Here is a 24,779-nt window from a genome sequence, read left to right as displayed (position 1 = left end):
GGAGCGGGCGGCGCCTGCGCGTCGCGGCGGGGGCGGGCGGGGGCGCGCGCCGCGGCCCGCGGCCCCGGCTCCGGCCGCGGCGGCGCCTGCGCGGCGAGGCGGGGGGCCAGCGCTCGCGCGTGGGCGGGCTGCGGGGCCGCGCGCGCCCGCCCCGGGCTCCCTCCAGCGGCAGCCGGGGAGGCGCCGGGCCGCAGGGCCCCGCCGCCGCCCCCTCCTCCCCGGCCCCGGCCTCCCTGCCGCATTGCGGCCCCCCCTCGCCCCTGCCCCTGCCCCGGCGCTGAGCGTCCGCCGCGGGGCCGCCGTCGCCGTGCCGCTCTCCGCCCTGCGCGGCGGCCCCCTCTCCGCGGGGGCCGGGGCCGAGGCCGATCCGGCGCCGCCGCCCGTCCCCGCAGAGCTCTGTCCGTGGTGCCTGCGGGCAGGCCGGCGGCCGGCGGCCGAGCTCTGCCGGCGGGGCCGCGCCCGCGCCCCCCCCCCCCGCCGGTGCCATGAGTTTCTTCGGGTTCGGGCAGAGCGCGGAGCTGGAGCTGGTGCTGAGCGACGCCGAGAGCCGGCGGCGGGTGGAGCACAAGACGGAGGAAGGCAAGAAGGAGAAATACTTCCTCTTCTACGACGGGGAGACCGTCTCCGGGCGGGTGGTCCTCGCCCTCAAGCACCCCAACAAGCGGCTGGAGCACCAGGGCATCAAAGTGGAGTTCATCGGGCAGATCGGTGAGAGGGGGCGCGGGGCGCAGGCCTGCCGCGGGGCGGCTCGTCCCCGGGGGCGGCCGGCCTGCCTGCCGGTCCCTGACATCCCTGCCCGGGTGCGGGCGTTGCGTTGCGGGGAGGCTGGCACGTTCCTCTGGCCTGGTTTGCCCGCACGGTAGCGTGAGGCCTGGGAACGTCGCTGCGTCCCACGGTATGGAAATCCTCGCTGGTGCGAAGTAGGTTACGCTCGCTCCCGAGCAGCGCTCTGCTGCACGGGGAATTCCAACGGCCGCCTGAAATTATTCCACCCTCCCTTCGAGCTGGGCAGCCCGGTCCATTCTCTGGGCTCGAGCCCCGGCAGAAGGGAGGGAACTCCAGTCTCTCTCCAGGTCATTGTTCTCTCGTCCTATTTTCTCGCCTCTGCTCAGTCACCGATTTCAGCTCTAAAATGCACACGCTCGGAGGTAGGGTAGAATTCGGTTTCTGTCCTGCAGATGCAGGTCCGAGCCCGGACATCCCAGCAATGCCAGCTGCCAGGCAGGTGTTCTCCAGGCCGTCTTTATTCGGCAGCTCTACGAGCTGTCTCTCTGCATTTCTTGTGCGCCCGTTGATTCGGTTAGGCCTGGGTTTGCAGGAAGCAATGGCTCTGCCGAGGACGGTGAATCGGGTGGGTTTTGCCCGTACGTCTCAAATGGCCAACAGCACCTTCCCAGCCCCTACCCCACGACGTGTTTTACCCGGGTAGATCAGCTTTCTTGAGGCCTAGGGGCTCAGCTCGGCTGACCCCATCCTTTACTCTCTTGTTCTTTGAGCGGGTGACCACGCATCCCTGCACGGTTAGTTGGGTGACTTCACGTTGCTCAAAACTCGTGGTTAGCTGTGCATGTAACCAATTTAGATTTAATATTTCCTGCTTTCTTAGAGGAGAGGGGACTGCCACACCCACTCTTCGATCAGAGTGGAGATGTCCGTGTTTTGTGGACGTGCCCAAGACCTACAAGCCAAAATAAGCTCAAGTGTTCCCAGTGATGCGACTGTGCTCGGCGTGCGCGATGCCTCACGCCTGTGGCCCTCTGTACTTGGGTTTAACCCTCAAAATCACTGCACGAGCCATGGGCCTGCGACTTTTGCATTGCAAATCATGCGGTGTAGGAAAGTGAACTAGAGGTTTTCCCACCCAGCCCCGATTCTGCTGTTTAATATTTTTGCTGGCCTCGCTTGTGCGTAACGCTGCTTTTTGGGAAAGAAAGGGGAGGACAGGCAGAGAGAACCTGTAAACAATGGAGTGTAAGTGAGCCCATTCATCAGGAGCTAGCTTATGACCTCCTCCTATTTGATGATGATCGTCGGTGGAAATTAAGCATGAATTTCGCTTCCTGCTCCACTCTGTCTCTTCTGTGCTGCCTTGCCTGCTTCTGATTCCCCATTTTGGAAGACTTTTGAGCCATACATATTTAGAATAACTGCTTTGAATTCACATTATTGCCCAAGCAGGGTGTGTTAGCTGCTGTGGCTGCACCTTAGTCTTTTTGCCCGTCACGCCACTTTAACAAAGCGCTGAAGTTTGTACTGCTGGTGGCACTTCCATAATGCTTTCAATCTCAAAACAGCTTGCCTTATATTCTGACTTCCCTCTGCCATGAGATCAGTAGCTATATGAGACAATTTAACAGGTAGGGAGACTGAGACGTAAAGGAGTGATGTGTCACAGGGAAGATGGCTGTTCCAGACCGGGTACCAGAGTCCAGACTGTGGACAGTGTGTCCTGTGCAGTCTCCTGTGAGACAGAACCCATTTAAGAGTTCATTTCGCCTGCGGTTCCTGTGTCCTGAGCATGCCACCAAAACGTTGGCAGGTTATTTTTGTAATCTGGAAACCTTACAGCTCTGAAACCCTGAAATTACAGCTTATACCTGATTGACATGCTAATGTCTTCTAAAGTGTGGGAAACATCAATCCTTCCTCTTCTTAAGGCTGCCAAGTGCCAATCTGTGCCCTTCTGAGGTAGCAGAGAACTTAGTACACTGACATTTGCCTCCCCTTGCTTTAAATTCGATCGTTGCCTTCTGCGTCGTGGGGGAAGATGATACATTCCCTTTTTTATGTGGCACGTGGCTTCTCCCTGTCACTTCAACAAGGACTTTCTTCTCAATGGACATGTATTCAATGCAGAGAGAGTTGGTTTATTTATGTCACCTGCCTGCCCAGCCTAAAGGGCTTGATGGCACTCGCTGTCCTGCGTAAGCGAGGGGTGTTCTAGTGCCAATATTTCCATTACAGCGATAAGGTGAGCAAAGGGGTGTAAGAAACGGGCATTACTTAAAAGCAGAGAACTGAGTCTCACTGCAGCTCCTGAACTCTACTAATACTTCTCAGAAGACTCCTCTGCACAGTTTAGTGCTGACAGTGAACTTGTGTGTATATGACTGTCTGATGACTTAGGTTTTTGTTTCCTCATCTAGCTGTATCAGATTGGCTAAGGCTTCACCTTTTAGAAGGACTGCGTGGGTGCTTTGTAGTCACACAGCTCACGCGTGGGGTTGGGAAGGGCAGATTTCATTGATGGTTATGTGTAATACAGAGCTGTTAATGCAAATTGCAGAGTTTTAAGCTTCTGTTGCTTTGACTTAAGGGAGAAAACGTGGAAGCGTAGAGAGGATTGCTTTCATTAAATGAGGAAACCTGTAGTCGTTTCCTGCTGATGCAAGAAGGTTGGGGGGGGAAACTGAAGCAATGTGACCATGTTGGTTACGTGACCTGGTTTGAAGAGTGCTTCCAAAGGTGAATGCTCTTCCCTCATCGGGGTTCACATGGCCATTAACGTGTTATTCAGGGGCTGGTGGGACAGTTGACTCAACTGCCTCCCCGCACACTTGGTAGTCATGCACTGAACACTGGCTTTGTGCAAAATCGGTGAGGATCTCCACTGTTGCTTATTCCCTGGTGCGAATCAAGACCACTCAAACTCTTTGTTGTCAAAGGATAAGCAGGAACAGTTCAAAGCTTCCTAGCCCTTCGTTTTTGCTCTGTCACTGTTTGCTGTTCCAGAGAAGCAGTGGTGTTTTTTCCTCTCTTTACAGTGGCAATGCCTTTGGCCTGAACTGTTGTGTAGAAAATTATTGGAAGGGATTGCGTGAGCTGCTGGCTCCTCTTCTCAAACACTCTGAACATAATTACTATTGATAATAGGTGACCCATGTCACTCTAAGGCAAGCCGAGTTCCTGATTTGTTGTAGTAGCTGAGGCTGTGCGGACCTCTTCCTTCCTGTTTCACGGAGGAAAGTTCTGGCTCCAATGGAGAGCAGTGAACAAGTGCAGTACACTGCAGCCACAGGCTCCCCTGGTAGGTTCTCTGAATAGTGGTGAAGGAAGTAGTCATCTGGAGAAGGCAGTTGCTCGTAGCTGTGAAATCTCCTGCTGTTCCTCACTGTGTCACGTGGGATTAAGCATCACTGCTTAACCTGGACTTCTGTCTTCCTAGAACTCTACTATGACCGAGGAAACCACCACGAGTTCGTGTCTCTGGTGAAAGACCTGGCCCGTCCTGGTGAATTCACTCAATCGCAGACATTTGACTTTGAATTCACACACGTGGAAAAACCTTACGAGTCCTACACAGGGCAGAATGTGAAGTTACGGTGAGTCTCCTCCCCTTGCTGACCCCGGTTCTTGGTTCTGTGCAGTGTGCAAGTACTGATATTTACCGTGATGATACTGGAGTGCAGCATCCCTTCCCAGACATCCTTGCAAGCCTATAATGTAACTCCAAATGAATTTTGGTGGGCTGACTTATAAAAGGCTGTCTTTGAGGGCTCTACTTTTACAAGCATGCATCAGGCTTTATGGAACTTGTTTTGCACCATTTAAGTAAAAAGAGACACTAGCCCCTTCTGAATCAACCAAATACTTTCTAATTTATTTGGTAACTCAAAAACCAAAAGAAATTGTTTGCTTTAGTCTCCAACGGGGACGTTTTTGCTGCCTTGTAATCGATCTTGTCAACTTTAATTGTGCTCTATATGCAAACAGATGCCTAGCTTGTATCTTGTTCATATGTTGCAAACTGTATTTCACATCTAGGCACTCCAGTTGACTTGAAATCTAGTCACTGGATTCGAAGGGGGGGTTGGAAAATTCTCAGATCTGCAGAAAAAGGTGTGTCTGTGGAGACCGGTGTGATCTAATCTCTTGCAAAAGGGCAGTGGTTTTGACATGTGCAAGCTGTTACTCAGATCCCCAAAATGGTGCTTAGGTAACTCGGGCTCACAAATGCATGAAAGCTTAGAGAAGCCTGAGACGAGTCTGCTTTTCCATTTGAAAATTCCCTTCCGTCTTTTCCAACATGGGGTATTGGCTGCTCCAGAAGCCAGGGTACCAGTAAGACTGCTTGGGTAGCCCAGTGCAATCCATTCAGCCCCGTGTCCCTCCCTCCTTCATCTCTGTTGCTACCTGTACAACCCTAACAGGAGGGGGACTCTCCTTGCAGGTATTTCCTCCGAGCGACTGTCAGCCGCAGACTGAACGATGTGGTGAAGGAGATGGACATAGTTGTGCACACTCTGAGCACCTACCCAGAGCTCAACTCCTCTATTAAGATGGAGGTGGGGATTGAGGATTGCCTGCACATTGAGTTCGAGTATAACAAGTCCAAGTAAGTGTCTCAAGAGCAGCCAGTGGCTATGGGAAACCATCTGCTACAGGGGACAGCTTGGTTTGGAAGCCCGAGGCATGCGTCTTGCATGTGATCCTCAAGGGGATTCTTTGTTCACATGCTCCAGCGAGGCTGGCAGACAGTTCAGATCCTGGTTGAGGATCTTCGGGTTCCTCTCCTTGCCCATAGATGTGCTCTCTGGACCAAGGAGTGGGAAGCAATGGCTGTGGCCTACTGAGCTTGGAGCACAGCGTGAGGCTGTTGCGGTAACTTCGCATTCCCTGTATCCTCGGCAAGACCAGTATTTCCAAGTGTCTTCAAAGTCTAACGTCTGCTCTTTACCAGACAATACAGCTGAAGTGGGACCCTAATTCAGGCACAGAAGTTGGAAACAACTCTTTTCAGCTACTTTTAATGCATCTTTCCCAGCTGATGCTAGCAAAACTCCCCGCAGTGTAACATTTGGCTTAGTTTTAATTGGCCTAAAAAATCGCTTTTGGAGGCTTTGCTGTCGCAGGGGTTTCTTGCAGATATTCAGCCTGAAATTCTGTTTTTAATTTATCTGATCATGCTAAATGTTCTTGTTGATTTCCAAAAGACCGGAGAATGAAAGATGAAGTGCTGTTTACAGCAGCCTAGTGGGGGTGGTGGTGGATGATACGCTATCTGAAATTTACATCTGGGGCTGTGGATAAGAGCAAAGTGCCTGACAAGCAAGCTCCTGCTCTTCAGTCTTAGTCCTGGTCTGCTGCGCGGTGTTTGATTGTGGTGCTTTCTTCCTTCATGTGCTAGGTATCATTTAAAAGATGTGATTGTTGGAAAGATCTACTTCCTGCTGGTACGAATCAAGATCAAACACATGGAGATAGATATCATCAAGAGAGAAACAACAGGGACCGGACCCAACGTATATCATGAGAATGACACGATAGCTAAATATGAGATCATGGATGGGGCACCTGTGAGAGGTGAGAAGGCAGATGAACCCTTCAGAATTCCTCTTCTGAAGTCTTTTGGGGTGGGAATATGAGTCCCGAAGTATCTTCAGCTGCATCTGTGTGCTCAGTAGTAGTATGCATCCTATTTCACTGGTGGACTCACGGCAGTTTAAATAGGTGATTAAATATGATCCCCTTCCTTCTCTGGTATGATGAGGGGGAATTGAGGCATCATGAGTTGCAATGACTTAATTCTTTTGATGAAGCACTGGCAGAAGCAGGAATAGATGTAAATTCACTGTTGGCATGGGCCACCAGCTGGCATTGCTGCAACCTGGAGCAGAAAGATGGCGTTCTAGCTCTGTGCCAATCTCCTGTGCCACTTGTTTTCCAGTTCTATTGCCCAGCAGAGTCACCTGCCAGAGAGAATGTCACCTTACTCATTTTTTCGTACAGTGCTGTCTTGATGCAGGTCACAAATGAGTCCTATGCTGTTGAAGTGGAGATGGAATAGCTGTTAGCAAGGGCAGGATCTGGTTATGGACCGTGCATGCTGATTTTTTGAAGGGAGTTGAGGTCTTTTAGCTCATCTTACTCCACTTGTGGAAACGGTCACAAAGTTTGTGGCCTAGTGAGATTTTGTTTTGCTGGTGCTCTCCTAGTTTATATCTGTGCGTTCTGTCTGTGCTGATGGTTCTGTGCACTTTGTAGGGGAGTCCATTCCCATCAGACTCTTTCTGGCTGGCTACGAGCTGACTCCAACGATGAGGGACATCAATAAGAAGTTCTCGGTGCGTTATTACCTCAATCTGGTGCTGATCGATGAGGAAGAGAGACGCTACTTTAAACAGCAGGTGAGAAACAGAGCTGTTAGTTCTTCTTGGACCTGTAGACTGTCGCTTGGGATACTATGTTATAAGGACCTTCTGGGAATTTGGGATTCCAATGGGGGAGAATCAAGTTCTTGACGGAATATCTGTAAGGACCAGACAAATTAGAGTGTGCAAAGAGGGTCTAAAAGGAATGGTCCATGCAGGTCAGATGTGCGTGGTGGCAGGGATGCATGTAGAAGGTGCCCACCTGGGACTTCTTTTCCACTGTGTTGCCGTGTGGTGGAGCTTCTGTGCTTCACCTTATGAATTCCAATGTGGTAGCCGACGGCAATAGGACAGAGCTGCCCTAGACGTCCAGTGGTTGCCTCTGTGTGCTCAGATCCCGGGGAGGAGTGCTCTACCCAAATTTTCAGGAAGGCTGCAGTGCGAGGCCTCTGCTTGCCACTGCAAGTGATCTCATGTGCATGACTGCGGGTGGAACGTGCCAGCATGGGCTGAGTTCTCACTGGGTGCAAGCTGCTCGCCTGGCAGCTTGGTTCAGCCTTTGGGTCTGGGAGGGGCCAGGAGAAGGTCTCACAAGCCCTGACAAGCCCTGCTGGCTGTGTTACTACAGGAGGTGGTGCTTTGGCGGAAAGGAGACATAGTGAGGAAGAGCATGTCCCACCAAGCAGCCATCGCCTCCCAGCGGTTTGAGGGGACATCCTCACACACCGAGGCCAAGACCCCCAGCCAGCCTGCAGAGAACAACAGCCGGCAGTGAGAGGCCACGCAGAGGAAGGCTGCTGTGGAGCCAGTGGGGACAGCAGCAAGGAGGAAGAAAAAACACTTCAGAGACTTCATGAAAATAAATACCCGTTTTTGACTTAATTCCTTTCTTCAAAGGACTCGTAGGGTGGGAAGGGGATGGGAGGGCAAGGCAAGCTTTGGAGCACTGGTGGTGCGGAGTTGAAGGTACCTCAGTGCTTCCCAATCAACTACATTCCTCTGGGGTCGGCTACTTTGAGGCGTGTGTTCGGAGGCTGCAGAGCTGCCTGATCTCCTCTTTGCCCTGAGACCCTTTCAGTGTGGCAGCGGGGAGGGAGAGAGCAAGTGAAGGCCAAATCTGCTGCTTCTTCCCTGCGGTGTGCAGGTTGCTTCGGGGCTGTGTAGGATGGATATTTTTCTTGCCTTTCTGAAATCTTCACGAGGGAAAATGACACAGTGATTAGCTGGCAGGCAGAGGAGGGAGTCAGAGACTGAGGTGCGGCCTACTTGAAATTGCTTAGTCTTATCCCCTCACTGCCTCCCCTTCCTCTTCATGCTGGCATTGGATTCCTTGTCACAAACAGTTATATAATGTAGTTGAGTCAGCCCTGGGACAGCCACACAGCCGCGTGGAGCACGGGCAGCAGGCGTGCTGTTGTGTCCTTGCTGTGGAGCTCCTGACTTGCCGTGTTGCATCAAGGGGGAGCTGTGGCTGGTAGGAGGTAGTGAGGCATGCGAATGCAGTAGGAGGTGGCACAGGTTGGGCAGAGCAGTGAAGGTCCCAGTGCTGCTGGGTGTGCAAGAAGGGGGCAGGAATGCTCCTGGCGGAGAGCAGTGCCTTCCTAGTCTTGTCCCAGCAGCTGCCTGAGTGCCCCTGAGATTCAGTCTCTGGTTGCTGCACTCATACAGGTCCCAGTTGCTGCTGCAGAGCAGGGGCAGACCAGCCTTGAGAGGTCTAGAGAATAGTTTTGGAACGTGAGAAATAAATGGGGGCTCTCTTGGGAGTGGGCTTACGCTGCACACGCTGCCCTGCTCATGTCTGTGCTTTTGTGACAGAGCGGGCTTTGTAGTAGGGACAGACGGCAGTATAGAAACACGTGTATTGTTTTGTTTGCTCCCTCGCGCCTGTGAGATGAGGATTAGTAAGGACAGAAAGTGAATGCAATTGTTTTAAGAAGCTCATGGCCTGTGTGTGCTGCTAGATGAAGCCAAGCAGCAACTGGAAGGACAGTAGAGCTCTCTGATTCCAGAGACACATTCCTGAGGCCTGAGCTGAAATCACCAGTGAGGTCTGAGGATATGCCATGAACTGAGAACCTGAATGTGGGTTTTTTCTTTTCTAAAATAAGCTTCTTGTAGTCTTCAGCTAAGTAGAATCATGAGAATGTTCCCAGAAGGGAATCACTCCTCCATTAAAAATTAGATGTGGCTTTGTAGACTTGATTGACTGAGTCTGGAGAATATCCATCCTGTTTAGATGCCCTTCAAGGAAGCAGGTGGTTAGACCTCCTACCAGATGGAGAGACGAGCCTGCACTAAATGCTGGGATTTGCAAGTGGGATTTGTCTGGATTTCGCTATGAGTTTGTGGCTCACTAGGGTTTTGTCCAGCTTCCTTTTGACTCTGGAATGAACCTCTCCGCCTCTGTCCTACAGCTGAATGTAGAACAGTTGTCTTGTAGCTGGGAAATGGAAGTATGCTTTGTTTAGTGGAACAGTGCTGGTGGAGGGAATGGGGCCTGGGTGGGAAGGGGAGCTTTTTATGTAATAAGACAGCTACTGTATTTCAGTGATAAATGTGTGTTTCTGCTTGCCAAAGTAAGTTATCTTTTACTCACCACATGTAAGGTTGTGGTTTTTAGTAGAGCTGGACAGTCTCGCTCTGTTGTAGAGGACACTAATGATCTCATCTCTGCTGAATGCTCGTGTCACGCCATGTTTCTGCTCTGTAATAGTGAAGACGTGGCTTGCTTTTCTTTACATGAGAAGTCTGTGCCATGGGCTGGAGCCGTGTCTTCCTAAGACTGAAGCAAAAGCTTACTTTAGACAACTACCTTGTTATGCCAGGGCAAGGGGTGGTAACCTGCTGCAGGTCTCGCATGGCAAAGGAATCTGGATGTTACTTTTGACACTCACTCTACTCCCCCCCTCTGTGCAGGGGGAACCACCTGTGTTGTGGCAATATACAATCTTTTAAAAGAGACAAGTGAAGCTCCCATTGGGAGCCTCTGGGGATAGCAGACTATCTTTCCATGGCTAAGCTGAGCACAGCAGTGCCCTAACTACCCTCTAGCTTTCCCTCAACTCCCATCCCCCCTAGAATTTTTTTCCTTGCCTATTCCTCTTGATTGTAGGCCATGTGGTATTAAAGAAACCCCATGGATGAAGATGTCTCTGCATTCCAGGAGTGTTTTGTTTACTGGCCAAAGAGCATCAGTACAGGATGTAAGATAATTGTCTGACAAGACAATGCACTGTAAGGAGATTTCTATCAAACATCTGTTCATCACTTCTGGAGGGATTCCGTGGAAAAGGTGCATGAGCCTATACGTTGGGTTGGTTTGGGTTTTTTTTTTTCCTACTTTGTGCCCCTCTCCTGTGTGTCCCTACTTGTGGAACCACAATTTAGAAATGATCCCCATTTTTACTTAATCTAAATGGACCATTCAACCTGTTACCCACTAGGCCCTCTGTTTGTCTGGGGTGGAGCAGATGTGCTGAGCATCTTTAGAGAGAAGTTGAAGCATAAGGTCACTCCAGGACACGGTACTTTAGAAAAGCATTTCATTAGCATGGTAAGGGGCAGACGCTACTCGAGCAGTCGTGTCCCCTGGAACTGGGTGGTTCTGTTCAGTACTTGGGTCATTCCCTCTCTCCCAGGCAGAGTCAGGCAGGGGGGAGTGTGCAAGTACTAAACCAAGCAGTGCAACCTGTAATTAAGCCTCTGCTGTGTTTACATGTTTCTTAATTCGTTGTCTTTTCAATGGCTGTATTTTAAAACTTGGGTTTTTTGTCTCTCCAATTAAAAAGAGCCAGCCCTGGCTGTCAAACGCTGTGCATGAGTTTGTCTGATATGGTTTCTATTGCCTGACCCGGGTCTGGTTTTGTGTGGGTTTTTTTACGGTATTAAGATGTTTTTCTTCAGTGCCATACTGTGCAGCCCTCCAAACACGCTCGAGGAGTTTGTCCTTTGTTGTCTTTAAATTCTTAGTCTTTCTTTAAGCTATGTCACTGCTTAGAAGCTATGCTGGTCGAGGACCCATGTAGCTTAAAAATTAGCAAGCTAGCTTTATTTTCTTCTATTTCTCTGATGTCAGTACTAATATAACAGGAAGTTTTGTACCTGCAGGAAGTTAACACTGTTAACTTTGCAGCAATCAGGCTGGATGTGTATATACATCTAAATTTTCTTGTTCTAGACAGAAGCTTAGTGATACCTTTCTGCAGAAAAATGTTCCTCTGCAGTACATGGAACTGCACTGGGTCCTGTAGTAAACATCCTCAAGGAGGATGTGTCGTCCTTCAAAAGAGAAACTGCAGATTTTTCCACTATTAAAAATTGAGTAGCTGCAATTGATTCTAAAAGGCTTTATTTAAAAATAAGCAAAAACAACAGTGTGTCAGAATAAGGGACATGTAGCTGCGAATCATGTGCGGGCATGTTCTTGTTGCTGCGATTGAGCAAGTAAACTTGAGAATTACGCTGGTTTAGGAGGAGGCATCAGCGGGCTGGGTAGAAGCTGTGCTGCTGTCAGTTTCTTAATGTGGCTTTTCCTCTTCCAGGCTCAAGACAAAATCAAATTCCTCTGCGTTGAAAAGGTAAGGAAGAAAAAGCCGTCAGTGGAACTTCCAAGTTCTCTGAGTGAGGGCTGCCTCTCAGAGGGAATGGCACCAAGAGTCCAGAGAAGAAGGTTCTTACCTTGTGTCAGTGGTTGGATGGAAAGACGTTGTCTCGTGAAGAGCATCATGTTCTTTAGGGGGCCTCCATCTGCTTTATGGGCCAGGTGGTGAGCCTTGATTTCAGAAAGGGGGATGAAACGTTTTGTCATCCGCACAAACTGGACATCCACCTGGGAAGCGATGGGCAGCAAAGGAGCATGGTTGGAGAAGGATATAGCCTCCAGATGTCACATAAGATCTTTGGGGTGGATAAAGATTTTAAACTGAAGCAAATGACTGATGCATACTATCTTATAATGGTATGGAAGTTTTTCCTTGCCCAAGGCTAAAATAACTTTCAGATACTTCTGGCAGGTGATCTGTTTACATGAATCTTAGCACTGTGCACTAGCAACATACGTTCATGTTGTCACAGGCAATACAAAATTAAGATGTGGGATGTAGCCAGCCTGTGAACAGTCACTTCCCTATAATTTAGTGTGCCTCAGAACTACAGCTTTCTTTGCTGTAGGCTGAGAGGGGTACATAAAGATGTTCGTTCTCTTTCCTAACCCAGAATTCTGCTATGCATGGAGGTCAGCTCTGCATCCAAGTAAGATTTGAAAATTTAGGGAGATACATTTTGGCAGCCTTCTGGAAGAGATAGGAGAAAAGGTTGGATTTTCTCTTGAGAGAGAAAAAGGTAGCTAGGCCAGGACAGAAGCTTAAGAAGGTACGCAATACAATGCAAAGAGGCTTCTACCTTCACTTGGCTTGCACACAGAGCTTGAAACAGCTGTATTTAGTTTACTACATTACCATGGACCATTTGGGGTTCTCTTTTCTGCTGGAGGAATCATAATGAGGATCCTTCTGATCAAATTGTGTGTGATCAGGGTATGCCTCCTTTACGATCTGAAGCAGAAGGGGAGAAGAATGTGAGACAAGTTCCCATCAGTTAAAAACTATTGTCAGCAAAGGGTATGAAATGCCCTTGAGCAAGCTGTGACTAGATGTAAGGAATAATCCTGGTGCAAAATCAGCCTTGCTTTCCCTGAACTCCGTTCTAATGGTGAGATACATTTCCTTCCTTTACATTTCTTGGGTCGAAGCAGTGCAGAACAGTATGGCTGTCAAAGCATCATCATCACCTCTTCGGAGAGCAATGTGGAAGGAGCACATGCAACAGAGGAAAACTGGGTAGATGATGATAGTCTTTGTGACGAGTTCTCTTAAAGAAAAAGTTTTTCTGTGCCCTAGGTTTTATACTAATGTCTTGCAGGCTCAGCTCACAAATTCACTAGAATTTAGTGAATCGGATTTTAATCAGAGTGTGGAGCAACACTTGACTTGGCTGGAAGCGCTCTGAAATGTCAGCAGGAAAGCAGCAGCTTGGTTCCATTTCTCTGGGGAAAGATGCCCGAGTCAGCCCTGCTGTGATATGTACCATTGAGCCTAGATGCCCTAGGCTCATTCGCTGCTCTGAGTGGACAACTTTTGCACTCCTTTGGTGCTGAGACAGAAGTAGGGCTAACGAGCTGTTTGATAACCCATCGATTATTACTTCCCCCCCGCCCCCCGAAACACAGAAGGAGAAAGAGGCACTCACCTTAACAATGCCAACAATGCCAGGCTCTTTACAGTTACTGTGGTAGAAGAAGGCCTGCTGCCCAAGTTTCATGGCTCTCAGGAAATTCCTTGCCTGTCAGGTATAAACGAGAGACTTTGAGCTCTTTGTATCAAGCTCTCAGGGTTTCATTATAAGCAGCTAGAAACAAGAACTAACAACAAGAGAGGTATATGTGCTTCAGAGCTACTCAGATAAGGTTTCCTACAGTTGTACAGATGTTTTGTGCTGCAATGAAATGAAGTAAAAACAAGGCTAAAGAGCAAGATCCTGTTGGTTAGAAAATATTTGGGAATTCAACAGCTCAGCCACCCTCATTCAGAGATAGCAGAAGACTTAAGTTAGCCATCAGCAAACAAGCAGCAGAGCAGATCACATATAAGGGGGAAGCATATATAGTAGGGGAAGCACACGCGGATTTCCTTTGCAGAGAGGCCTGGAACAGAAAGCTGTACACTGACAACGCATAGGATTTGGGTAAGTACAGACTTGCTAAAAGGTATCAAGGGAAATAAAAGCTGGTCTAAGTTAAAGACCAAGCTAAAGAAAACCCGAATGATTTGACGGAACACTACCCAGCCTGAATCTACCTTTGACCTAGAGGCAATTAAGCAGGAGTTTTGACTCCTGACAAAATGCACCTGTAAAAACAGGCAGAGTGCTTCAAAAGGAAATCCTTCAACAAGTTACCTGTGGGAGAGCCACCTTTTTTCTACTGCCATTTCAGTGACTCCATCTCTGACATGTGCCCCTTACCTGGTAGTTTCTTACTCCATCCCAAAAGGTCGTCTGATTGGGCTGAGCTTTCAAGTCATCAATGCTGAACTGCCAAATGGAATGAAAATACAGGTTAAGTTCAGGAGGTAGTCTGATCTTTATTGTGTCATTGTCTACAATGTCTGTTATTGTGCCTAAACATTTGTTCCTAGTAGCTCCTTCAATTATAGTACAAACTTGACACAATTTTTTTGGTTCCCACAGGGGCTAAAGAAAAGCCTTCACAAAGGGAGGAACACTGCAGCAGTGTAAAGGCAGCCTGAAATAGGTGCTGCCCCTGCTATCAACAGTTAAGCATCCTGAGGACCTGATTTCCTCTTTTATTACAAGTATCAAACCCCAAGGTTGTCACCCTGGAAGAGAACAACATTATGTCTTTCTATTTCGAGGAAGACAAATGGTTTTTGAGAAGTAAAGACACAATAGTGTTAATACTGCAAACAATCTGAATTGTCTGATCCTGTAACTCAGCATTCAGGCACTAATGCTCTGGATAGTAGTGAAACTGCTTCTGTACTTTGCTGAGTAAGGATGGGTGTCGGTGCTTACTTTCACATCCACTCCCTTCTCGAGCCTGCTCTCTGGCTCTGATTTCAGAAGCCAGTGACAATAGGTTATCTTGCTTTCCTCCCCACCAGAGTCGGATTCTTTTGTCTTCTTCCAGTTCTTCCATCCTGACTTGGAGCTCCCAGCTGGAGGTTTTGTGGACTTCTCCTCTTCCTCCTTATCCGGAGTCTCTTCCTCGGTTTTGGCAATTTTAGCATCAGGCTCCTTTTTATCTTAAAAGAAACAACAACAAAAAAGATCGTTCAGATAAAACACACTTTGTTTCTGATAAGGACCGGTGTTGAAATGTTTTTAGTCATCCAAGCTAGTTTCACATACTGGTATTTGACTGCAGCAGAAGTTTGGTGCACCCAAGATGCTATGTGGAAGGTAGTAGCATTACGCACCAGTGTTTCTGAGTATTTCTAGTTTGCATCTGACATAAGGATTTTTTTGTGTGTGTGGTGTGCACAAACATAGTTTAACAGTCATAGTTAATCATAAAAAAACCAGGATAGACCATGTTGCTCACATGAAGTGTAGTTGAATTTTTTTTTTTTAATTAATCGCTGAGAAATCAATTGCAGGCAACAAAGTTGATTTAGGTGAGTCTGGTGAATAACAGGAAAATTCAGCAGCAAAGCAAGCTATTTCAATTACTGCAGTAGCTGGAAACCTTAGATTAAGCCTCCACTGTGCTACCTGTTCAGAGGGGGTCTATATCCCTGTTTGTCCAGGACCCAGACAGAAAAAAACAACAAGTGATTAAAGGGTAAGAAGATGGTTATTTGCTGGAGTTGATTAAGCAGATGAGTGGCACAGATGAGCCAACTGCAATTTTTCATCTTACACTTGAAACACCACATAATGTTGCCTCAAGTGCAAGGTTTTTGCCTTTTTTTTTTTTTTTTTTTGCAGATGGTACCACATCAGCTTCCTGCCACTGCACTGGGTAGACTTTGACTGACCATCTCTAACGCTTAGGATCTGAAAACTCTTCGTAAATGGGCATGAGTTACATTTCTTAACCACCTTGTGCTGAGAATACATCATTGTCCCTATTGTATATCTAGCAGACTTGTCTCAGTCACACATGGATGCTCAGCCCATTTTTACAGAGGAAATGCTGTCTATAAGACGTGTGGCTTTGAAAGACAGATGGTTAAGATGACTGTCTGTAGTTTCACTATAGCTTGGAACCTCAAGTGAGAGATGCTAAATTAGTTAGGATGCCAGCACAGACCTGCTACTACTCCTTTGTCTCTCTTTCTGCTTGGCCAAGGCATCTCTGGTCTCTTTGAATTATCTTGTCTTCACTGAGAAGCACCTGCTGAATGAGAGAAGGAAGAATTACTGCTTATTCAGGCAAGCTGAAAAAAGTAGAGATACCCGAGACGGAGAACAGTAAAAGCTGTACAGTAAGCAGAGAGTAAATAAATTTCCTTCCTTGAGCTCAGCCATTTCCTCTATCAGTGCGAATGCTGGCACTGGTTGAGGACCACACCCTTGGTGTGTTGGAGGCAGGCAGGCCCTCCACAGCAGGGCTCTGATGGACATTAGCAGAAGGGCTGCTTTTCTCCACAGTGGCGCAGCTGTTGGAGAAAAGTCCCGAAGGTGCTTGGCCTAAGCGTGGCCCCTCTCTGCCGTGCAAGAGGAGCTGTGCTTTTGGAAATGGGAGAACAGCTTGCCTCCAGAGCTCAGTCTAGCCTCGCACCAGGGGTGTCTGGCTCAGCTTGTTGCTCCCAGAGATTATGCATGCAAAGTCCCTTCGGGAAAGGGAGCAAGCTGGCTGGCCCAACCCCTGCCCCCTTCTGCCAGCAGCCCGTTAGAAGTTATTTGGCTCTCAGCTGGCCTCCTTCTGCCAGAGCGGGTGGCATCAACTTTTCCACCTTCTATGCCAAGCTTCTCCCATCCCTCCCACCCACCCCAAGCTCCCCCTCACCGGCTCCGGCCGCGGCAGCGCCCCTCGCCTCGGACCGGGGGGAAGGATGCTCTCGCCTTGCCCAAGCCTCGGCGCAGGAGGAGGAAACACGCCGCCCCTCGCCCGACTGGAGTCGGAAGTAGGTGACCGTTATGCAAAAAATAAGGCATGGCCTGTAGGCTTGCCTCCTTCCCCGCAGCCACCGCGCGAGCGGGAGGCGCCGAGGGCAGGACTACAGCTCCCAGCCTGCCCCGCCGACCGGCAGCCGGGGCGCTGCCCGCGGACGACGGCTCCCGGCCGGCCCCGCCATGGCTTGGCGAGGAACCCCCCGCGTCGCGGCCCGGCTGCGGCTGCTGCGGCGCCCGGCGGCGGCGGCGGGGCGGCGGGGGATCGCCTCCTGCATCGACCGTAAGGCTCCGCGGCGGCCGGCCGCCAAGCGAGCGGGGCGGGGGAGCCCCGGCCCCCGCCTGCCCGCGGGACGGGTCGGGGCCGAGCCGGCCGCGGGGATCCGCCCCCCCCCCCCCGCGGCCCCCGCAGTCGCTGCCTGAGGGAGGGAGGCCGTCTCGGGTGAAGCTTGAAAGCAGGCCGGCGACCTGGGGCCTCCCGTCCCCGCCGGGAGGGAGGCGTCCCCGCTCCTGCACCAGCTGCGCGCAGGGCGACGCGGGCCCCGGCCGTCCCGACGCCCTGCAGTCGCATGCCGAGTGGGACGGTGCCCACCCGCAACGAAAAGCTCCTTCCCCTTCCCTGTACCTTTGCTAGATCGTCACGGCTTTTCAAGCTTGACTGTGAACCAAAGAATATCTTAAAAAGACTCGGTAAAACACTGCGAAAGGTTCGCTGGGGGGGCAGGCTAGGCTGTCTGTACCCATTCGTAAGTCTGGGCTATCCTGTGATCGAAGTCATCTTCTGATCGCCGAGCATGGTCTCTGGTTACCAGGATAACAGCTGTGTCTGAGCCGGACTCCTCCTACGGGGCTCCCGAACACTTCCCGGATGAATTGCTGCGATGTTTAAATGTAACCACGTTTAGGACTGAAACACCAGCATCCCTATGAATTTTAGGAGAGGAACCAACAAGCTAATGTTGGATCTATGTGCAAATGAAGCAGGAGTTTTCAAATGCAGGGTGTAACTAAAACCCCCCTGTTTCCAAAGGGCTTCTTTGTTCATTGCTTGCGTCCTAGTGTCACTTCTTTGAAGTCCCAGGACTGTGTCCTTGTATTTCTGCAGCACAGACCTAGTGAGATGGAGTGACAGCTGCCGTGGACTGTGCTGCCCCCGTCCCGGTCTTGCAACGTAGTTAGCGTTGAGTAGACAGAGACAGCTGGGACCTCGGGTTTGTTTTCTCCTAAGAAAGCCCCTTCCCGAAGCCCGCTGCCCTCTGTCAGCGCAGTTTGTGATGGCCCCAAGGAACAGAGAAATACTCTCTGCAGCAGAGACTCTGAACCGTTTGTGTGAGTTAAGGGACACTTTGAAATTGTTTGGGTATAGAAGAGGTGGTAGTCCTTGCTTTCCCGCAACAGACGTGTATTCTGATCTCTTCCTGCTTTTCTAGCATCTGCCGGCCTGACTGAGGAGCAGAAGGAATTCCAAAAAGTTGCCCTTGATTTTGCTACCAAGGAGATGGCTCCTCACATGGCTGAGTGGGATGAAAAGGTATGACAGCCTCAGAAGGGTTGTACTGCTTGGTTTTTCCTCCCTTAGGATGTTACTATCCTTGGGTCTCATCAGAGGGGTTCCTGCAATAGCTCCTCAGTGCTGTAATGCCATCTGTAGAGATTTTCTTTGAAGCTGCTGCTGTAGCTGGGGTGGGAAGCCATCAGAAATTCCTTGAAGCTTTCCTAGCCAGGCTATTCAATCATCTGAAAACCTGAATTTACTCCTGAAGATGGTATGTATCTGTCTAGATAGCTGCCTCTTCTTTAACCCACCCACTTAACTTAATTCTGCCGGAGTTTGGGACTGGACTCGGTAGCCCAGGTGTACCAGAAAGAGGAGATTGAATATTGAGATTGAACTGATCATGAATATTCACTTGCGATGTCTCCGCCTGTCCCAATAGGAAATATTCCCTGTGGAAACAATGCGGAAGGCAGCCCAGCTAGGATTCGGTGGGATCTATGTGAAACCAGATGTCGGTGGCTCTGGATTGTCACGACTTGATACGTCCATAATCTTTGAAGCTTTATCAACAGGATGTACCAGCACCACTGCTTATATGAGCATCCACAAGTGAGTGTGTCTGCCGAGCAGCGGATGGTGCCAGTCTGGCTGAAAACCCACATTTTTTTCTGTGGGCTCTAAATCCAGCTGGAGACAGCTCGCTTGGTGCTGCTTATTATGTAAAGTTGGGACCCCAAGTAGACGCGTCCCTGTGAGGATCTCTTGACAGCAGTAAACAAATAGGCTACAAAAACTGAGATGCCACCAAGAAGTAATTTTAGCTTTGTGGCATGCAAGATGGGATTAAGTTCTGGATTTTGTTCCCTGCTCTTCCACTTAAGCTGTCTATAGATAGTAACCTGCCTGGAAAAAGCCTTTGTGCTTTGGTCGTACTATAACAGAGCCCAGAGGCACCAGCTGATACCGAGGCCCTATCCTGCTTGCACAGACACGTTCAGCAATGGGCTCATTTCACACGGAAGGATGGAGCGATGATGCCTCCTTCTTCCAGGTGCAGTCTTCCAAAGAGACAGCAGGGCTTAGTGCTGAGCGGAACGCCGAGGCTGTTAAATAGGAACCTGCTGTTCCACAAGGCAGCGAGTCTGTGGTGAATGGAAGGTGATCTCCTTCCTCCCGGCCTCTGTGGCACGTAATTTTGTTCCCTTTCAGTGTGCGTGGGGGCAGGTGGAAGGAGGGCTGCCTCCGGGGCTACCTCAGATTACCTGCAGCAGAGGTGGAGCAATATGCTTTCAAGCCTCGGTGCTTTTGACTGAACTCCACGGAGCTTTGTTTTTCTGTTCAGCCAGGGATGTTCTTGTATGACCTGCCTTCCTCCCGGGGCTGTGTTCACGTACTGTAATGCTGCTCCTTCTCTCCTGCTCCAGCATGTGTGTTTGGATGATCGACACCTTTGGCAATGAGGAACAGAGGCACAAGTTCTGCCCATCGCTCTGTAGCATGGAAAAATTTGCTTCTTACTGCCTGACTGAGCCAGGTGAGCATCCTCAACCACGAAATCTTCTCCCTTCCCTCCTAACGTGGTTTAACTGGACATGAACATTGCACGGAGCTGGAGGTGAAAACTTTCTTCTCGTGTTCATTTGGGCTGTCACTGGGAGGCTGGGAAGGGGCAGATGATGATTGCTGAGATGCTTATGGTACAAACCCAAGTGTTGTTGGGTACGATCCCCGGGAGAGTTTGCAGGTTCTGAACCTGCCGCTTCACTGGCTGCTTCCTTACCTCTCAAACAGGAAGCGGAAGTGATGCAGCTTCCCTGCTGACCTCAGCTCGGAGGAAAGGGGACACCTATGTCCTGAATGGCTCCAAGGTACCTCTTTGCTCCTCCTAAACCTGCTGGATGGCACTGCATGCACAAGGGGGCCTGGGTCTCACCGTCCTTTCCATTTCCTACTGTCTCCTCATCTCTCTGTATTCTCCCAAGGTAGGACGTTCTCTGCAGAGCATTCACCAGAGCTTAGTACAGTTGGGTCCCTAAATACCTCCTGGCCGTGGGGTCTTTGCCCCTCTGTCTTTGTACCCCAGCTGCTGCTGCAGGCTCAGGGTTAGCATACGAAAGCCACCCCTTTCTTCTTGTGTCCTTCTGCAGGCCTTCATCAGCGGAGGAGGTGATACCGATGTATACGTGGTCATGTGTCGCACAGGAGGCCCAGGCCCCAAGGGCATCTCCTGCCTGGTGCTGGAGAAGGGGACGCCGGGCCTCAGCTTTGGCAAGAAAGAGAAGAAGGTAAGAGGCTTGGTTTTTACTTCCTGTGTGCTTGAGGGAAGTGCAGGACAAGAGACAAGCTCGTCTGTGCAAAGCATTAGAGATCTCTTCTTGGATGGGACTGGAGTCCCAGCCTGGCGTGGTTTTTCCAAGCCAAGTCCAGCTTTGGTGAAGTTTGCCCAATACCCGTCCCTTTGGTAAGTGAAGCATTTTAATCTCAGGAACATTAATGTTCGTTAGATCTGTGCCTCTTCTCAAATACATGCATTCCAGTTTCCAACTCGGCACGCTGAGGCCAAACCACGTAGAACACGGGCGCTCTGCGGCAGCTTGGCAATGAGACCGAGGGGTTGAGAGCAGGCTGGGCAGTTCTCTGCTGGGAGCTGGAGGTGTGCTGCTCCTCAGGCAGTCTGGAAGGTGCTCTGTTTTTTCCCAGGTGGGCTGGAATTCTCAGCCAACTCGGGCTGTGATCTTTGAGGACTGTGTTGTTCCTGCTGGCAACCGTCTTGGAGCCGAAGGGCAGGGCTTCAGCATTGCCATGAAGGGACTGAATGGAGGCAGGATAAATATTGGTAAGAAAGACAGCTGAGAGCCAAGGGAGGAGGGCAGGATCTTCTTGTTGCCCGTCTGTGTTAGCTTCATATTCACGCTGTGGCCTTGGCTTCTCCCACCAGCTTCTTGTTCGTTAGGAGCTGCTCATGCCTCTGTTCTTCTGGCTCAGGAACATCTCACTGTCCGCAAACAGTTTGGAGAACCCCTAGCAAACAATCAGGTAACCTCTCCACCGGATCTGCACTCCTAGAGCTGTGCTCTTTCCGTTCTTGGCTGAACAAGCAGCCAGAGGTCCCATCACTCACTTCACAGGGTCTTCCCTGGAGAAGTCGGGAACATGCTTTTCCTGAGTAAGAAAGTGTGTCAGGCCTGAGACCTGCCTGAAGATAGTGGGGATGTGGTTCAGGACACAGGCCCCTCCAAAGATGCTGACCTAATTTTTCCTCTGGTGCTGTCTGCTGGCAGTACCTGCGGTTCAGGCTGGCGGAGATGGCGACGCGCTTGGTGGCAGCACGGCTCATGGTTCGCAATGCAGCGCGGGCACTGCAGGAGGGACGGGAGGATGCGGCTGTGCTGTGCTCCATGGCCAAGCTCTTTGCTACTGATGAATGCTTTGCGGTAGGTTACTCAAACCTCAGTTGGCGTCATAACTGCAAGCCTGGAGACCCCTCTTGGTGCACAGGATGTCAGAAAGAAGTTTGACACAGTAGGGACCCAGACCCAAGCACGTTCATTGAGCCAGAAGCCTCATTTCAGGACCAGGATGTTTTATGGGACAGAATTCTGCACCCAGCTAATACTGCTGCAGTATTAGCCTCTCCACAGTTCAGGCCTCCTGGCTTCTAGTGCTTTCTACACTATTTTCTAGGGGACCAAGCACGGAGACAGGACAGGGAGTAGAGCATTTTTATTTTCAAATTATAATATGCGTGTTGCAGGCTGGTTTCCTAGGTAGGAAGTGGTCTCTCCTAGACCACTGAAAAATACATCATCACAAAATGTCCCTGAAAAGAGAAAGCAAGAAGGGAGAAGAAAAGGAAATCTGCACCTTGACACTTCCTAGATCAGTGTCATTTAGAAGCTACCGTATTTTCTCAGCACTCTGCATTTTTGCTATTTATTATGTTTTATGTCCCAAGTTGACAGATAATGACGCATGGAGTCATGTGTCAGAAGAAACCAGAGCCCTGAACAGATTCCTCACCTGACTGACCACTAGATGGTGATCTGGCGTTTTGCTTTTTGCACCAGTAGCACCACAGAAATGCAGCAAAAATTGCCTTAGTTAAGTAAAGCGTTTCCTGGGTATTTCTATGCTATCATGTTCACATAAATGCACCATTAATGTGGAACAGCACTTAGGTAACATGATAGCACTGAGAGCAGCACTGATGGGGACTGATAGTACCTTGCCATCACACCACGCTTTATTAAGAGATGAGATTGGGTGACCAGAAAAAAAAAATGAGCCCAGGTCCCTGGGTTCTTACCAAGCTTCTGTCGCTAACTTGTCCTCGACACCACGCAAGTCACTTCACCAGCAATGTTATCTTCTTAGATCTGTAACCAGGCTCTACAGATGCATGGGGGCTATGGCTACCTGAAGGATTATGCTGTGCAGCAGTTTGTGCGAGACATCAGAGTCCACCAGATCCTGGAAGGTAAAAGACACTCTTACTACTAGTGACTTGGCAGTGAAGCCCGGAGAGAACAGACCCTCTGGAGGCCCCCACCTTCCCACCTGACTCTCTGACTCTTGGGTTTCAGAATCCCATTTTGCTCTGAGCATGAGGTGTCCCTGGATGTCACATGTGTGAATCCCCTGGCCAAGAGCTCTTGGTGTACTGGAGCAGTTACTGTGTATTTTAAGAGTCTTACAGCAGGCGGGATATCTAGTTGTCATGTTAGCGGTGCCTCTGTCCAGTTTCATCCCATTACTCCTACAGGCATGTGCTGATGCTCCCCAGCAATTCCCTTCCTGTCATTCCGGTCTGTCTTCACTCTTTGACATTGTGTCTCTAACAGTGTCTGGCCTTTTCTAATCTCAATTCGGCCTCCTAACCATTTTGTTTTCCCTCCTTTGAAATCCCTTCACCTACAACCAGGGTACCTGATAAGGGACATACATACTCTTTCCAATACTGAGTGGGTCTGCAGCCTTTCTGTGTGTTGTATATGTGTTAAATAGTAAAGCAGAGAACTCGGATGTTGGTATATATCCAGTTCTGCTTGATGCCGGTGCCCTCATCCTCTCAATGCCCAAATGAAAAGAAGCACCAGCATCTACCACTCTGAAACCTTTCCTGAGCAATGTGCTGGCACTTGGCAGTTGTATTTTGTCCCAACGCCTCCTAAATGCCACCTCAATTGGAGGGAAGAGCTTTTCTGTGCTGTAAACTGCAACTCAGGGAAGAATTCTCTTTGCCTTCATTGGGGGCAGAACTGGACTGTCTCCTAACTGTCTTTCTTTTGCACCCCCATCCTGCTGCAGGTACCAATGAGGTGATGCGGATGATTGTGGCCAGGAATCTGCTACAGGGCTGAAGCCAGGAGCTAATCTCCAGCCTTAAAATTACTTCATCTGTTACAGCTTGGTCTGTTTCCCTCCCCTGTTCACCAGCTCTCTCCCTGGGGAGTGGAGAGGGGGATGCCCCAATGGAAACAGTCTTTCTGCCTTATATTGACTGGGAGCACAGCTGGATGCCACCCACATGCTGCCACAGCTGCACTCTGTGCCTGGCAGAGCTGCTGTTACTAGGCTAGTATTGTGCAGCCCGAAGATACAAATCACAGCTGTGAATACGAGCCTCTGTCTCCAAATCTTGTTCGTGGGCTGCTTGCCACCCATCCTTCCCAGAAAAAGAAACACTAGACCTGTTGGTCATCTCTGCTGAGTCAGGGCTGAAACGGGAACTTCAGGCAGAGGTGCAGCCTGATCCCACAGGACTCTTCCTCTATCTGTGAAATCTTTAGTTTGAGGGAACTAGTTGCTCTGCTCGAAAACCTGTCCTCCTGGGTGCTGATTGCACCACTGGGAACAAGTTAGCCACAAATACTGTAGCTCTCACCACTTGCAGAATGCAGTGGCTTTTTAACTGAGGAGCAGGATGCCTCTCGTTTATCTGGAAGCACTCCTCTGTCTTTTCCCAGCACACCTTTTCTAATGTGCCAAGTGCTTGTTCTCCCTATTCCCGCCACATACTGGTGCTTAATCTCAAAGAAGCCTTTGCAGTAGAGAGGTACAAATCAAGAACTGAGGTCCTGCATGGAAACATTTAACTCTGTTGCCTCAAATCAGTACACCCTGCTGTGTACAAGGTAGGGGGAGTAAAAACATTGATAAATTAAACTATTTTTCCCCCTCAGGTTTGGAATGAATAAAGGAATGATGGCAACTTTACTGAGAGTGTCAGAAGTTGTGATAATTTTCGTCTGTGGTATTTCAGGTATTTAACCAGAGATAACTGGAGTTTTTTGAAGTAGGGGGGTTGCAAAAAAGTTCAGTTTCTGGGTTTTTTTTAGTTACAGTGTCTCTGTTAACCTTTTCAAATGAGCAACCAGCTCCTCTTTCCTCTCAGCGCGCGCCTAGTACATGGCAGGGAAGGGAGATGACGGAGCATTGGCGGCAGATGTAGGCATTTTTCGATCTCCGATTTTGCTACACGGCGGGAGGCCGCTGCTAGCAGGCCCTTACGTCTCCCCACTCGGTTTCCTGCACGCTCTGCAGAGGGAATTTCTCTC

The 24,779-nt window shown here is 49.7% G+C and overlaps 3 protein-coding genes across 10 annotated transcripts; 2 read left to right on the top strand and 1 right to left on the bottom strand.

Moving 5' to 3' along the window:
* Positions 1-428: 428 nt before the first annotated feature.
* Positions 429-10,904, top strand: VPS26B (VPS26 retromer complex component B). Its single transcript, XM_076358556.1, has 6 exons — positions 429-708; positions 4,166-4,322; positions 5,171-5,335; positions 6,128-6,303; positions 6,985-7,127; positions 7,720-10,904. Exons 1-6 carry the CDS (start codon positions 486-488, stop codon positions 7,864-7,866), a joined length of 1,011 nt encoding a protein of 336 aa, XP_076214671.1. The 5' UTR covers positions 429-485; the 3' UTR covers positions 7,867-10,904.
* Positions 10,905-11,422: 518 nt separating this feature from the next.
* Positions 11,423-22,602, bottom strand: THYN1 (thymocyte nuclear protein 1). Of its 6 annotated transcripts, none has more exons than XM_076358561.1 (8): positions 22,529-22,602; positions 15,922-16,008; positions 14,682-14,911; positions 14,112-14,180; positions 13,338-13,430; positions 12,548-12,643; positions 11,769-11,919; positions 11,423-11,655 (listed from the first exon to the last, which is right to left on the bottom strand). In XM_076358561.1, the coding sequence occupies exons 2-8, from the start codon at positions 15,962-15,964 to the stop codon at positions 11,609-11,611; spliced, it is 729 nt and encodes a 242-aa protein (XP_076214676.1). In that variant the 5' UTR covers positions 15,965-16,008; positions 22,529-22,602; the 3' UTR covers positions 11,423-11,608. The 6 variants fall into 6 exon arrangements, with proteins under 6 accessions (XP_076214676.1, XP_076214678.1, XP_076214674.1 ...); XM_076358563.1 differs by having other exon boundaries at positions 15,922-16,005; XM_076358559.1 differs by lacking the exon at positions 22,529-22,602 and adding an exon at positions 17,350-17,456.
* Positions 16,908-24,438, top strand: ACAD8 (acyl-CoA dehydrogenase family member 8). Of its 3 annotated transcripts, XM_076358555.1 has the most exons (12): positions 16,981-17,007; positions 17,830-18,053; positions 18,155-18,255; positions 18,662-18,831; positions 19,647-19,756; positions 20,014-20,090; positions 20,370-20,507; positions 20,923-21,058; positions 21,161-21,258; positions 21,504-21,656; positions 22,597-22,699; positions 23,530-24,438. In XM_076358555.1, the coding sequence occupies exons 2-12, from the start codon at positions 17,999-18,001 to the stop codon at positions 23,580-23,582; spliced, it is 1,194 nt and encodes a 397-aa protein (XP_076214670.1). In that variant the 5' UTR covers positions 16,981-17,007; positions 17,830-17,998; the 3' UTR covers positions 23,583-24,438. The 3 variants fall into 3 exon arrangements, with proteins under 3 accessions (XP_076214668.1, XP_076214670.1, XP_076214669.1); XM_076358553.1 differs by lacking the exon at positions 17,830-18,053 and having other exon boundaries at positions 16,908-17,007; XM_076358554.1 differs by lacking the exon at positions 16,981-17,007 and having other exon boundaries at positions 17,642-18,053.
* The last annotated feature ends 341 nt before the right edge of the window (positions 24,439-24,779 follow it).

Source organism: Aptenodytes patagonicus, chromosome 23, assembly GCF_965638725.1.
Source record: "Aptenodytes patagonicus chromosome 23, bAptPat1.pri.cur, whole genome shotgun sequence".
NCBI classification, from domain to species: Eukaryota; Metazoa; Chordata; class Aves; order Sphenisciformes; family Spheniscidae; genus Aptenodytes; species Aptenodytes patagonicus.
Note: the sequence above shows the minus strand (reverse complement) of the source record. Positions and strands in the feature narration are given on the sequence as shown.